General features: G+C 45.5%; 1 protein-coding gene across 2 annotated transcripts in view; it reads left to right on the top strand.

The window, feature by feature from the left end:
• HR (HR lysine demethylase and nuclear receptor corepressor) overlaps nt 1-12,620 on the top strand; it is a 394,390-nt gene extending 381,770 nt beyond the window's left edge. For both annotated transcript variants that reach the window (XM_086943684.1, XM_086943683.1), the window contains one exon: nt 9,628-12,620. In XM_086943684.1, the coding sequence (XP_086799810.1) occupies nt 9,628-9,690 (63 nt within the window). In that variant the 3' untranslated portion in view covers nt 9,691-12,620. The remainder of the gene's footprint in view (nt 1-9,627) is intronic.
• Nucleotides 12,621-13,647: the final 1,027 nt, after the last annotated feature.

Below are 13,647 nucleotides of genomic sequence, written 5' to 3'. Positions count from 1 at the left end.
TGTTCGGCTGGGCTGGGTGGGCAGAATGCACCTCGCAGCCAGAAACAAACAGCTGGCAGGGTCAACATCAAAATAGCTGGGCCACTCTCCAAATGGGTCTCATTGATGCTGATGTCCCTTGATGGCTGCTTGGTACTAGTGCAGTGAGAATCTGGTCTGTGCTCGTAAGGTCGGTGTTTGGTGAAGGGTGTGCGGTACCCCGGGGGTTAGTATGGCACAGATCCGGTTGGTCCTATTGTATTCACACTTGGTGGGGAGACAGATCTGACCTTCCAGAGAATGAGTACCTTCTCTTGGTCGTCTGCAGCACCAGTCAGGCAGAGGAACTGCAAGGAGGTGGACTAGACTCTGCTTGTCATTGCCTGCGGACAATGTCAGTGCCTGCAGACTGCAGGGGAGTAGCTTCTCTACTCCAAGGGAGACTTTTGGTGTTTGTGGAAGTGCTGGCAGGCTACCCAAGGCTTTGGTAGTTCTCCAGCTCGCAGGATTAGTCACTCTGTTGCAATTGTCGAGAGAGGGCTGAGAACAGGCAGGGTTTCTTGCCAAAGTCCAAAGTTCTGCTTCAGTTCTCACCAGGCAGTGACTCTTCATCGTCCTTTGAATCTGACTTCTTCGGTTTAGGAGTGCCACCTAAATACTCAATTTAGGGGCATTATGGGGAGTGACAGGTAATAGCCAATGGGCTACCTACCTTTAGGGTGTCTACACCATCTATATGGCCACTTCCTGTAGGAAGTGGGCATAACCCTGACCTAGAATGCTAATTCCACCCAAAGCAATATGGAGGAATCTGAAAAGTGGGGTCCACATCAGCTGGCCCGATGTTGGGGTGGTGCTGGCTGAATGTGGGCACACCTCTTAATCTAACAAACCTTCACGCCTGTTTTGCCACCAAAAAGTGGCATCAGGACATGGGAGACAACCCCACTATCTGGAGAGGCCCAGGTCGCATAACAATGGTGACAGGCCTTTGAAGCTTTCCAACTTGGAAAGCCCCTCCTGCTTGGAGGTGTGAACACCTCTGCTCAGAGCAGGCTTTGTTCCTGTCCTCCGAGAGCAAAAGCTCCCATCTCAGGGATCAGAAACCTGTCTATGGTGGCTGGCTAGTAGTAGGTATGTTTTCAAGGGGCATCTCTAAGGTGCCCTCTATATGCATTTATCAATAAATACAGCAATGGCATACATTCTGGGTAATTAAGACAAGGTGTTTGGTACCAAACACCTTGGGGTACGGTGAAGCCATCATGTAGTTTGGGAACTCGTAATGATGAGTCTCTAGCTTATGTGTTTGTTATGGCTTCCCTGTGCACTGGTAATATCTAAGGGTGAACTCAAATATCACCAGGACATATCCACTCTCGCAGATAGGCCCTCACATGGGTATAGTGCACCCTGTCTTAGGGCTGTAAGGCATGCCATAGGGGCGACTTACCTATACCACATGTAATGATGGCAGGCTTAGCACACAAGGATGTGTGCCATGTCGACTCTTCAGTTTTCTCTGCATCACGAGACGCAAGCTGCAATGGCAGTTGCCATGAGCTTGGTGAGGGGTCCCTTAGGGTGGCACAATTTGTGCTGCAGCCCTTAGGACACACTTTAGGTCAAAGGCATGCCCTAGGTACCAGGAGTACCACTTACTTGGGGCCTACAAGGGATCTTAAAGGTTTGCCAATTGTGGAACAATCGTACAGTTTAAGGAAATTACACTGGTGCTGCATACCTGGTTAGCAGGAACCCTGCATGCTTTCAGTCAAAGTTGCACCAGATAATGGGCAAAAAGTGGGAGGTAACCATGTCAACAGGGGCACTTTCCTGCAAGTATTATGACATCTCCTGTGAATGGGTTCCTGGAAATTGTTTTCGGGAGGGAAGTTTTGCTGTGTTATTTAGGATTTAGAGTGCCATTCAATCGAGCCCTCTGTGGATGAAGAGGAGGAACAATGGCAGGGTTTTTGATGATACGTCCTTCATGAGGCATGTGGCAAGACGTTATCAAGAACACAGCAAGTTCCATGTGACTTCAAGGTCATTATTGAGAACAGTCACAATCCGGGAAAATAATTTCCAAGGACAATCAGCAAGGCTAAACAAGCATGGCCAGAACTTATCATGGTCAATGTGATATTAGGGAATTCCATAAGGGTGACACGTTGCTGCATTATGTCAGCAATATGTCAAAACAACTTGCACCTTTGTATTACAAAATCCTACACCATGGATTCATCATATTTACATTACTGCACACCATGTCATAAGGATCTGCGCGTCATAAAAAATGACGTGTCCGTGAGCGCCATGTCGTAGGGAAAAGTGATGCAGGGCTGATTTACGGGTCGTAAAGTGACGCAAATCGGCCCTATGTCACTTTTTAGTGCGGATTGCGTCAAAAAAGTCAAACAAACTGACGCATTGGGGAAAAACACCAGCACACTTCACAGAAGTCAGACATGGAGTAGAGAGCAGGATGCAGAAGCAAGGACAACCACCCAGCACCAGCCAGGATATCCAGGTAGAATCCCAGGGAAAGAGGAAGAGAAACAGAAAGTTCAACTTCAGTGAGGAGGAGAATGATATGTTGAACACGGAGGGGACACAGCACCAACATCAGCTGTTTGCCACCTCCAAATTTCCACTAGAGAGGGGAGAGGCCATTTGGCAGTCCATCGTAGAGAAAATTAAATGTGTGGGGCAAGCGAAGAGGACTGTCACCAACTGGAAGAAGTACTGGCATGATTATAAATGGGAGGAGCAGGATGCCATGGAGGAGTGGGTGGCAGCTGTCATCCCAGATGAGTTGGAGGTTGGTGTCCCAGGATACGACAGTGCAGCACACGAGGAACAACCACAGCTGCAAGGTAAATATTAACAAGGGGCAATGTGGACAAAAAGGGTCATGTTGTGCAGTGCACCCAGCTATGTCCCAGCGCATGAACATGGTGAGTCTTTCCTAGTAGGAGATTAAGTTAGCCATTGAGGAGAGAATTCTGTCACACTCCTCTTGTATGTTTGTTGGGACTACCATTCGCATTTCTGAACTAATACATTTCAGACGGTACCAAATTTAGGCAGGGCAGATGATAATGTCTCATTCATTGACACATATTTAGATGTGACAGTAGTAGATGCTGTTGTTCATTGGATACTTCCCTTGAGAGATTAGTGAGTGAATGTCATTGTGGGGCATGAAATTCAACACATGGCAGTGCACTCTGTTCACTCTGTTGACAGTACACAAGGGGAAAGATTTGTGGGAGTCTTGTGCTGTACAGTGCAACTGGCAAACTCTCAGAACTGTAGTGCCTCACTGATTGAGAACAGTGTATGATATATTTCATATTTGTCACAATGATGCAGTGTCCTGGGTTTGGAGCCTGCACTGGCAGACAATGGGCAGCATTCCAGCAAGACAGGCACATATGTATGGTGGATGTGTGGCTATGTGTCTTGTGAGCTGTACTTTGTGCATGAGGATGTACCTTGCTGCACAGTCAGTACCCTTGAAAAACTGATAGAGTAGGTTTGTGTGGCACACAATTGAGCGCACCTTGCTATGGCACGCGTGTATATAAGACTATTGTAATTATTATGGTACACATGACCTGGGGAGGGCCAAATGTGTGTAACATTTTTAATTTTTCATGTTCACAGGTATTGGATACATGGTATGCCTCATGACCATGTGGGTTACCTGTGGGGACACACAAACAGCAGAAATGGAGACCCTTCATTCAAAAACAACATTATGACACTGCATGTCACATAGTGTTGCATTGCTCAGAATCTTTCCACCATTTGGAAACACACATAGGGCGTCATTTACAGGCTGTTGCCCCAGGCCAGCACAGGCAATCACTTAGTTGTGCTGCCTTGTATCAAAAGAAAATAATAATAATAATAATAATAATACTGAAGTTTATATAGCGCAAACAGCTACCTCACAAGGAGGTGTCCCGGGGCTTTGTAAGCATCACGATAAGCTGAGTCGTAACAAGGCAGCATAAAAAACAGACTACTGATTAAAAAGTCATGTCTTTAGCTGTTTCCTGAAGACGGGCTAAGAAATTGCATTACGAATAAAAAGTGGAAGGGCATTCCACAATTTTGCAGTTCTCTACGAAAAAGCTCTACCCCCGAGACGAGACTTTAGCGAATCGGGGGACAGAGAGCAAGTTTAGAGTATTCGAGCGCAGAGACCGTACCTGCCTATAACGGGGAAATCTTGATTTAAGATAATCTGGGCACTTACCCTGCAGTGTCCGATAGGCCAATGTCAGGGCTTTAAATTCAATCCTGGTTGCCACAGGCAACCAGTGCAGACTGCGCAGATGCGGAGAGATATGATGTCTGAAAGGAATATGTTTAATCAGACTTGCAGCTGCGTTCTGCACAATCTGTGCAGGAATGTGCCATATTCATGACAAACTGGAGCACTGGTGTTCCGTCTGCATGCACAAGATCACGGATGTGTGACTAGCGCCAAATCAATGCAACATTGCACCATGGTGCAGGTGTGTCTGCATTGTGGGCTCAATTGTTTTTATGCAGTAAGGGATATCTTCATGCACACAAACAAACAACTGAGCTTTCTTCCCTCTTTGTATATGTTCTGCTTAATGCAGCACACATAGGAGTAAATAACAAGGATAGATTAAGTTATTTCTCCTTGTTACACATCACCTGGGAAGGCACATATGTTTGACACATTTCCTGTTTCCCAGGTCCTTGTAATTCTGAGAATATGTCAAAATCCTTCGACCACATCCTTGACTTAGAGTTAGGCAACGCAGCCCTGTGCATTGCCTTTCCTTAGTCCATATCTATAAGGCCATGCAAGGGCAAACTGGGTGACTATGCGTTGCCTCGTGGAGATAATTGAGAAAACTGCTCCACCAGAGCATCATTTAAATGTACGCTCCAGCAACACAGGCCTCTTATACATGGCCCACAATGGCTTAAAAGTTCTTAAGATATGTAACTTGGAGGGTTATTTTGCACCTGTGTCATCTAGTATGGTACAAGTACGAGGCCCACACCTGCTACATATACACTGTCTTATTCACCCAACACAAACGTGGCTATTGTATCCTACATAATTTACTGTCATGAGGTCAGTCATGTGCTTGACATTTACTTACCATCCAGTAGGCCATTCCCATATGTCCCATATGTCCCATTCAGGAAGCGCTCATTTATGATGCCATGTCTAAAGATGTATGCATCATGAGCACTTACAAGGTACTTTGCCAGCACATTGATGAACAGTCCCAAATGGTCCACTATTGCCACGTGGCGCATATGCGTGCTTCCTATTAAACAGTACAGGTGGGATGTCGGTGCAGGAGGCACATGTTGCACATAAGTGCAGTCCATTGTCCCCAACACATGTGGGAATCCAGCAATGGAATAGAAGCTTTGCCTGTTTTCCAGTTATTTCTGTGTTGTGTTGGGGAACATGAGGTACTGGGGTTTGAGGCTTATGATGGCATCCAGGCCAGAGGGTAGGAATGCTGAAAAGGATGGCTGAGATATTCCAGCTACTTTGGCTGTGGTGGGTTGGAATGAACCAGACGCCAGCATGTGCAGTACTGCCAGCAGAAAGTTGTTGGTGTACCTCTGGGATGTTGTCTGCAGCCTTTGATGCAATATGGTGCAGGAGCAGGACAATGGACTTTCTCCTGAGCCCGTAATGGATGATGGCCTCAACCTCCCTGAGTTTATTGGGGTAAATGTTCTGTTGGTATGTCCGCTCCCTTCTCCTGTGCTGCCTCCGTAGTGATAGTGGAGGTGGTGTTAGTAGTGGGGGTCATTGTCGTCTTCTTCCTGCTCTGTGCTGCAGTATGAGTAGCTCCACTGCATAGTTGAGCTTGCCAAAGTACTATGGTATGTTCTGAATATGTACCAATGCTGATGAATCATTTATACACCTACTATGTCGATACTCAAGGATTTAGTTGTATTTTTGACTCTGCACAATACTTGTGAATAAGCATGCATTAGTTCGGCATTGGATCTTATGGGGGAATACCTATCTTGCATATGATTAACATAACCTGACGCAGTAGGTTGTGGCGCAGGAGAAAAATGCAGGACTGAGAAAAGTGACATCTTGGGCCTGATGCGTCACTTTGTAAATATGGAGCAAGGAGTGCATTGCCGCTGTGTCAAAAAAGTGATGCAGCGTGAGCTCCTTGTAAAATGCCCCTGTCTCAGGTGGTAAAATGTGGAGGTTTCATTAAGGATGATGGACCTGAAGATTAACAAAGCGTGCATGGGGGGCAGATCTTTCAGGCTCCTTGCTGTCAAGAGCTGGAACATGCTTCCGCTGGAACTACGCCTAGAACCTTCTGAGACCAAGTTCCGCAGAGCTCTCAAAACTCACCTGTTCCGGTTAGCACTTGTGTAACCCTCCCTGTCTGGCCACCTCATACTCTCTCACCTAGCGCGGGGACACGCCGGTGCGCGTAACCAGGCGCTTTACAAACTTCCATAATAATAATAAAGATGCATTTTTCTGGCCCTGGGTGTTTGTATAGTGTGTTGTTGCCTATAGGAGGCAAGAACGAAGGTGGGGTGGGTGGCATGGACAGAGTTAGGAAGAAACAGTAGATACCGGTGCTGGTCGACAAAATCCCCTAATGAGTTTGGTAGAGAAGGAAATAGTGGGCTAGAAGGTGTACCTGGCTCAAATCAAAGGGCTGTTTGTTCTCTCAGAGAGAGAAGAATACCACCTACTTACTAGGATTTCTGTCTGTCATTTAATTTATGTTGAGCAATACAAGTATTTCTGTTTATTTTATATGCATTTATGAAGTTGTTTAATGGTATTTGCCAGGTAGGAGATCGGAACGGGGACTCATGGAAGACAGTTGGTGGCAGCTACGCGGGAGAGTAGCTTCAGTCGGGTGGGCTGTTTGTGGTGTTACACCCTGATAAATGTGTTTTTTGATCAATAGTTTGGTGCAGGTTGCTTTCAGTCAGGTATTGTGAGATGTCAGTTGGATTTGGCCAGGGATTTTTACATACACACAGACAAAAATGCACACACACTCTCTTCCTCTCTGTTTTGAGAAAATGTACAAATTCACCAAATATTGTGTTTTCTATCTTAGTACTCCCACCAATCCGCATTCCTCTCCCTTTCCACTGCCCCTTAGGCCCTTCTCATGCACCCTGCTTGTCCTATGATGTACTTAAACATTATGGGCATAATTTGCAATATTTTGCCGTAGGGCAGAGCTGCAAGCTTTCATGCTGCGCTGCCATATGGAAAAAGAAAAGGTCAGGAATGAGCCGTATCTATCACATGGGGTGCATTCTTGTACTCTTTCCCTGCACTGACGCTCAATGGGCTGCCATGCGCCAACGCAGGCATCCTTGCACCATGGTGCAAGGGTGTCTGCACTGTAGGATGAATGCAGCACACACAGAAAGATGAAAAAACGTGGAGAAATAATGTTATTTCTCCACGTTGGGCCCCTCCCCCCATTTCACCCCTGGGGAGGTGGAGGCTTTTGACGCATTCCCTGGTTTACTGCTTGTTGTAAATCTGGGAATGGGTCAACACCCACTGTAACGCCCGTGGCACGCTTCCCCATTGTGCAGTGTGAGTCGACGCTGCGACTGGCTTTGCGTTGCCTTACTCCATACCTTCAAGAAAAAAGCCGCCCAAAGTGGCCTTACGTGGCGCTTCTAAATGAGCCCCTATATGCAAACCTGATTGTTGGAAAATCTGAAGCTAACACCCCCCAATCTTACTGACCCAGCTACACCCCTTCCACTAAAGTTAAGGTTGTTTTTTGGTGAGCTGCAATTGATGCCTTGTAGTCTTTAAGTCAGTCTAACAATATGCTTCAAAACTCTAAGATGTTCATGTTGCCAAACACTTGTAGTCCCAATCGCAAAGATATGTTGGATAACATAACTCTGTGCTCTTGTAGTACACCTACATACTCTTCCATGTCCTTGGGAATTGACCCTAAAATATTTAGATTGGGAATAAAACGGAAATGTTCCGGAAATAGTCATATACAACTAGTTCAGACAAACAGGACTCTGCCCTCTACTTTATTGCTAATCGGGAGCTGGACATTTGGGCCAATTCACAGACGCATGCAAGAGTACGTCAAAGAGTACTCATGTAGTTCTACTTCTTATACTCAGAAAAGCTTTTGTGAACCTATTTATACGTCTTTAAAATGTGCTATGGGTCGGTTATTTCTATCCAAGGGTAAGGGTCAATGGCGCCCCCTTCGGGCTTTTTTAACTACACTTGTTTTACTAATTCAAAACAGCCTGAAAATTAGGGTACTCTGCTTTTTTTTCAAAACGCAGACTGCAAGGCTGAGACCACTCATATTTTTTACTCAACTTTTCTTAAGCAATCACACCAGACAGGACACTAAGAACAAGAGCCACTTTGAGGATCCTATATATTGAGTAAATTGCCAAGTTGGGAAGCTCAATGTTGATGTGTTACATGTGGCACCGTTGCAGACTTGATCCTGTTCTACCACATTTTCTGGCACACTTTCCCTGTTAGCATTAACGGTGCAAGAGTGGGAGGAGTGAGTGAATTGAGGAAAGTATTGCAGCCCTTATTTATGAGCCCTTTACATCGCATCACTTTTTGTGACGCTGCAATGGCATAAAATATGCGCTGCACTGGGCCCTATTTATAGAGTGACACATCTAGGCAGATGCGTCACTATGTAAAATCCTGCACTACATTATACCTGCATCAGGTATAATGTATGCACGGTGGGCATTCCCCCACTAAAAAGGCTCGTAGTAGTGGCGCAGTGAAATCTAAAAGTGATGCAGGCCCTTTCACATGGGGCTTGCCCCATGTGAAAGGACACATTGCTGGAGTTGAGTCTATTTTTGAAGACACACCCTAGCAATGTGCCACTTTTGTGCCAACAGATATGTCAGGAATACTGATGTATCGTTAAATCCTTGCGACATGTATCACCATACAGTACATACAGCGCATCCAAGGTGGGTGCCCTGAAAAGTGTTGCATCTCTGTTTTCACACAGCAATCCAACACTTTTCACAAATGAGGCCCCAGGAGTCTCTCCATTGGTCAGAGGGGCAAGAATGTTGTCACATTGTAGGTTTCCACTGTTCAGGGTCTTCTTTGAGGACTAATTTTCTTATCATGCAGGATCCATTCCTATACTGGCCTATCTTGTGTCTTCTGAATCATAGATGGTACCATGCCGTCTGCAGATCTAGCCCAAATGGAGACCAGCAGGGAAGCAAACACCGGATATAGAAAATCAGGGGACTCAGCCTCCATGTGCTAATTTTCAAAGGCAAATAGGAGAGGCAAAAAGAACGAAATGGAGTAACAAGCAAGAGTCAGATAGGAGCAACTTTTACAGTACTACACGCACATGCATAGGTCCGTGTACAGGCAGACAGCATTATGTGTCATACCAGATATTGCCCCACAGAACACATTGAAATACACAACACCCTGGATTGCACTTTGCATCACTATGCACCATCCATTGCCGACTGGCTCTTCTTCTTTCACATCAGGTCAGCCTGTGACAACTTCCCCAAATTAGGGACATAACAAAACACACTGTTTTAACCAGGTTTACTCTTGCTTTCCAGGTTGAAGGTGCAATGTTTGGTGCTGTGAAGGAAGCTGTGGAAATCCTGCAGGCTTACAACTGAAGGAGGCTCGAGGGTCAGAGTGTCACTCAGAGGACAAGGAACCCAGGAAAAAGGACGCGACTGTGCACATGCCTGGGAGGGACATGGCGGAAGCTGGGAACCAGACAAGATCCAGAAACCCCTTCCTTAGGGAGTATCCTGTGTGTTCTCTGGGCACCGCAGTGTGGTTCTAGAGCTGACAAAGTCAGGAGCTCAATGGCCAGTTAGGCAGAGGTAAGGAGAAGTCCCTTGGCTGCCTCGCTGACTTATTGGTGACGATAAGAGCACCCTCGGAATAGGCGCAAACTGTGGCCCAATTATTCTGCACCAAGGAAAGTGATACTTCCCTCAAAGAACAATTCTCCTGGAAGGACTGAGATCCCACTGTCCAGCATTCAGGACAAATGGAAAGGGAATCGCACAACTCAGACAGTACGTGGCGAGGGCACTTCAGTGGCAAAAGTCTCCCTGCTGCATTTCTGGAGACTGGTTAACTGATTCGCCCTGGGCAAGCTGAAGACAATGCCTATGCTGGCTATACATTTGCACTCCTAAAAACTGAGCTTAGTCTAAACTGGGCTCAACTGTCGCTGTATCGCAACAAAAGACTTGGCCCATCCCTGGAATAAAGACCAGGTGATGTTTGGCCCACTTGTGTACTCTGCAGCTGCATCAATCTCACAGTTTGTAAAGAAGTCATCCTGTTTGCCTTTGTATGATGGCCTTATGTTTAATGCGCATACTGATGACATCATAGTTGGTAGTTGAGTACATGCTGATGACATCATAGTTGTGCTAATGACATCCTGTTTCGGCTCATACTGATGGCATCATTGTTGTGGACCTGCTGATAACATCATGTTTGAGTTCATACTGATAGCGTATTTGCTGCTGTATTTCTCTCTCTCTCTCTGATGAGACCATGCTTGCTGCTGTCACATTGTAGTTGGCCTCCTTGATGTCATTTTAGTTCTGATAATTTCATGCTTGGTGCTTAAAGTGATGACAACTTGTGTACCACACTCCCTGATTGCATAGTTGGGCAAGAATTGATCTCATCACAGTTGATCTAACACTGATGGCATTTTAGTTGGTGAAGCTGATGACACCATGATGGCTGCTCTGATGACATCACTCTTGGAGCGCACAGTGATGACATCATGTCTGGTGTTCACATCAACGTAGAGGCACATTTTGACCAAAAAGCTCCATGTCTCCAGAGGCGGCTGGCGTGGATTGTTCACACCCACTCTAGACCATTCTGGGAGATCCAGTCCTGTGGTTTGCTTTTCTGTGAGAATGTCTGTAATCGTGAACTTTGTAAAATAGCTAGTTACAATTGACAACTGTAGCCCCTTTTAGCAGACACTATGGAGCCACCCTGCTGTTGACATCAGTCTTGGTACATCATGAGGGGCTCGTCCATGGCAGCACACCTGGTGCTTATCACAGGGTTTTAATGACAGACATCATGCACATGCTGATGGCATTGCACATGGGCCCACACTGGAAACATCATCATGGTACTGATCGTGTTCATCCCCATATTAACATAGTACCCTTTCTGATGACATCAGACATCGTGCTGTCTTGGATGGCACCATACATGGCGTCTCTGAGATGACATTCCGCGAGGCGCCCTGGCTGATGGCACCACACAAGATGCTGCCTTGATTGACAAAACATGTAGTACTCTCTGGGACAGCATCATACATTGTATTCTCAGGTGACATCACAAATGGTGCTTTGCTTTCACCGATGATATCACACATGGTGCTCACACTGATGACATCATACATGGTGCTCCTACTGATGAGATCACACTTGGTGCTTATTGATGACATTACAGACAGTGTTCATCCTATTCACATGACAAATGTCCTCACCCCCAATGACATTGTAATGTTTGGCATTTTTTCTAGCGTTGGTGTCTCCACGATGGAGGCCATTTTCGCTACATCCTTTGATGCGGAAAAACCTCATAGTGGCTCGTTTATGATGGGGTATCGCATCAGTTAGTGTGCACTATAATGACATAACGCTTGCACTAGGCACTTGTGGACTTTAAGAATTCAGATGTGGCAGCTGGACATATCAGTCTTTTATTTATTCAGGTGAGGTGAAGTCATCGACAATGGTCCTGGCTTGTGTTTAATTGCCAACTGTGTTCTAGGTCAGTGTGATTCTCTGTATTAGTGACATGCACAGAGACAAACACAAACACTTTCAGAGATACAGAAACACAGACTAATACATCCAGTTGGGCATACTGCCATTCAACAAGACATACGCACATGCACTAATGTAAAGACACATTCCAAACAGACTCCAACAGACACATGGTGGCCGGCAGACATACCAGCCCACACAGACATGCCTCAATCCCCTCTCAAACTCATGCACACAGCCACACACATACAAACCAACTCCAATCATACACGCTAACAGGTATACACAAAATGTAAACATGAAATTAACCCTAACCATGCACAAACCCAGACACCCAATGACATCCAAACAGGCCCATCTGAAAGAAATCTTAACACACAGCATAGTTGGAGACAAAGACGCGCCATGATAGTTCCTCTGTCAGAGTTGTATGTTTATCATGTGCAATGGTATGATCCATGCTGGCCAACCAAAAACAAAAAGAAACCTGGTTCAAAGGGCAGCTCAGAGTACAACATTTGCCGCTGCACAGTGTTCTCGGGCTTCTACCAGAGTGGCCCTGGGGACCGTCGTCTTAGCACTGATCCCAAGAGCCAATTCTGGCCTAAGCTACTCAAAATCGCTGTTTTTGGCAGACTTTCTCCATAAGCTAGAATAAATTATGAGACTTGCAACTTTAGTTGAAAATAAAGCTATTTTTATTTACTAAAATACACATTAAATTCTATGATGACTGACTATGTAAAGAACACAATAATAAAATAAATGACCAGTCTTTGTAAGGGTGTAACAGAATTTCAAGAGTTATTAATGCCTGTTGTGGGGTGTGGTGTTGTGAAATGAAGGGCTGTAGTAGACCAAGATGGATGAAGCACTGTGGCCGCTGCTGGGCAGTAGGTCTTTCGTGTCCCGCTGAGCAGGTGTAAATCTTGGTTGATGACAGCTTAGTCCTGGGGTAAAGGGACCTGCTTCTTTCTGCCTTTTGCTCTGGGGTCCAGAAATTCTAGGGTCACTACCTACAACTGCTGCAGCCTCCGCATGCTGTGCTTCTTCATGGAATAACCTTGCTTCAGACAGGGCTTTACCAAATGTGGGAGTTTGTGTTGCGTTTGTGCGTGCATGCATGCGTATATACCTACTTACACACACATGCACATCTCTTCAACAACTAAGTGGTGCTATGTAATTGTTTGTTGTAATTTACACAGCTAGAATAGTCTAGATATGTTTTATCTGCTGTAATATTGGGGGAGGGTTGCATTATCTATCATTGTCCATCTGGTACCCTTCTTCTTTAAGTTAGAGCTCCGCTACCAGACGGGACCAGAGAAAGTATTGTTGAATCTGTTTTAAACACAACAAAGAGAACAAGAAAGTTGCAGGTTAGCTGTAACAGAAAAGTATCCAGAACCAGTACTGGCGTAAGAGGATAGAGCACTGTTAGTGCCAACATTCTGTGCCATCCCCCAACCTTGAAGCACTGTTCCGCTGAGGAAAGCTCACACAACAGAGGCGGGATTACAGTGAATGTCCCTATTACTTACTGGTAATCTTCATTACTTTAAGTCCTACTGCTTAGTCATCTTCGTTGCCTTTCTTTCTTCCTTTCAAAAGTTATAAACAGATGGTCTGACTTCTTGAAAGGCTGTGACCTGTTAAGATAAATGAAAAGAGACATTTTAACATCCAGCAAATGTGGAGAAATTCCTTCCTGAGAGGAAGAAGAAGGAAAACAAGAAGAAAGGATCACCTCCTGTGATTTTTGGAAAGAAGAATTCATTTTAGGTAAGAAAGAAGGGTGTGGTCTCA

The sequence above is a fragment of the Lissotriton vulgaris genome, chromosome 11, assembly GCF_964263255.1.
Source record: "Lissotriton vulgaris chromosome 11, aLisVul1.2, whole genome shotgun sequence".
Classification (NCBI taxonomy): domain Eukaryota; kingdom Metazoa; phylum Chordata; class Amphibia; order Caudata; family Salamandridae; genus Lissotriton; species Lissotriton vulgaris.
Note: the sequence above shows the minus strand (reverse complement) of the source record. Positions and strands in the feature narration are given on the sequence as shown.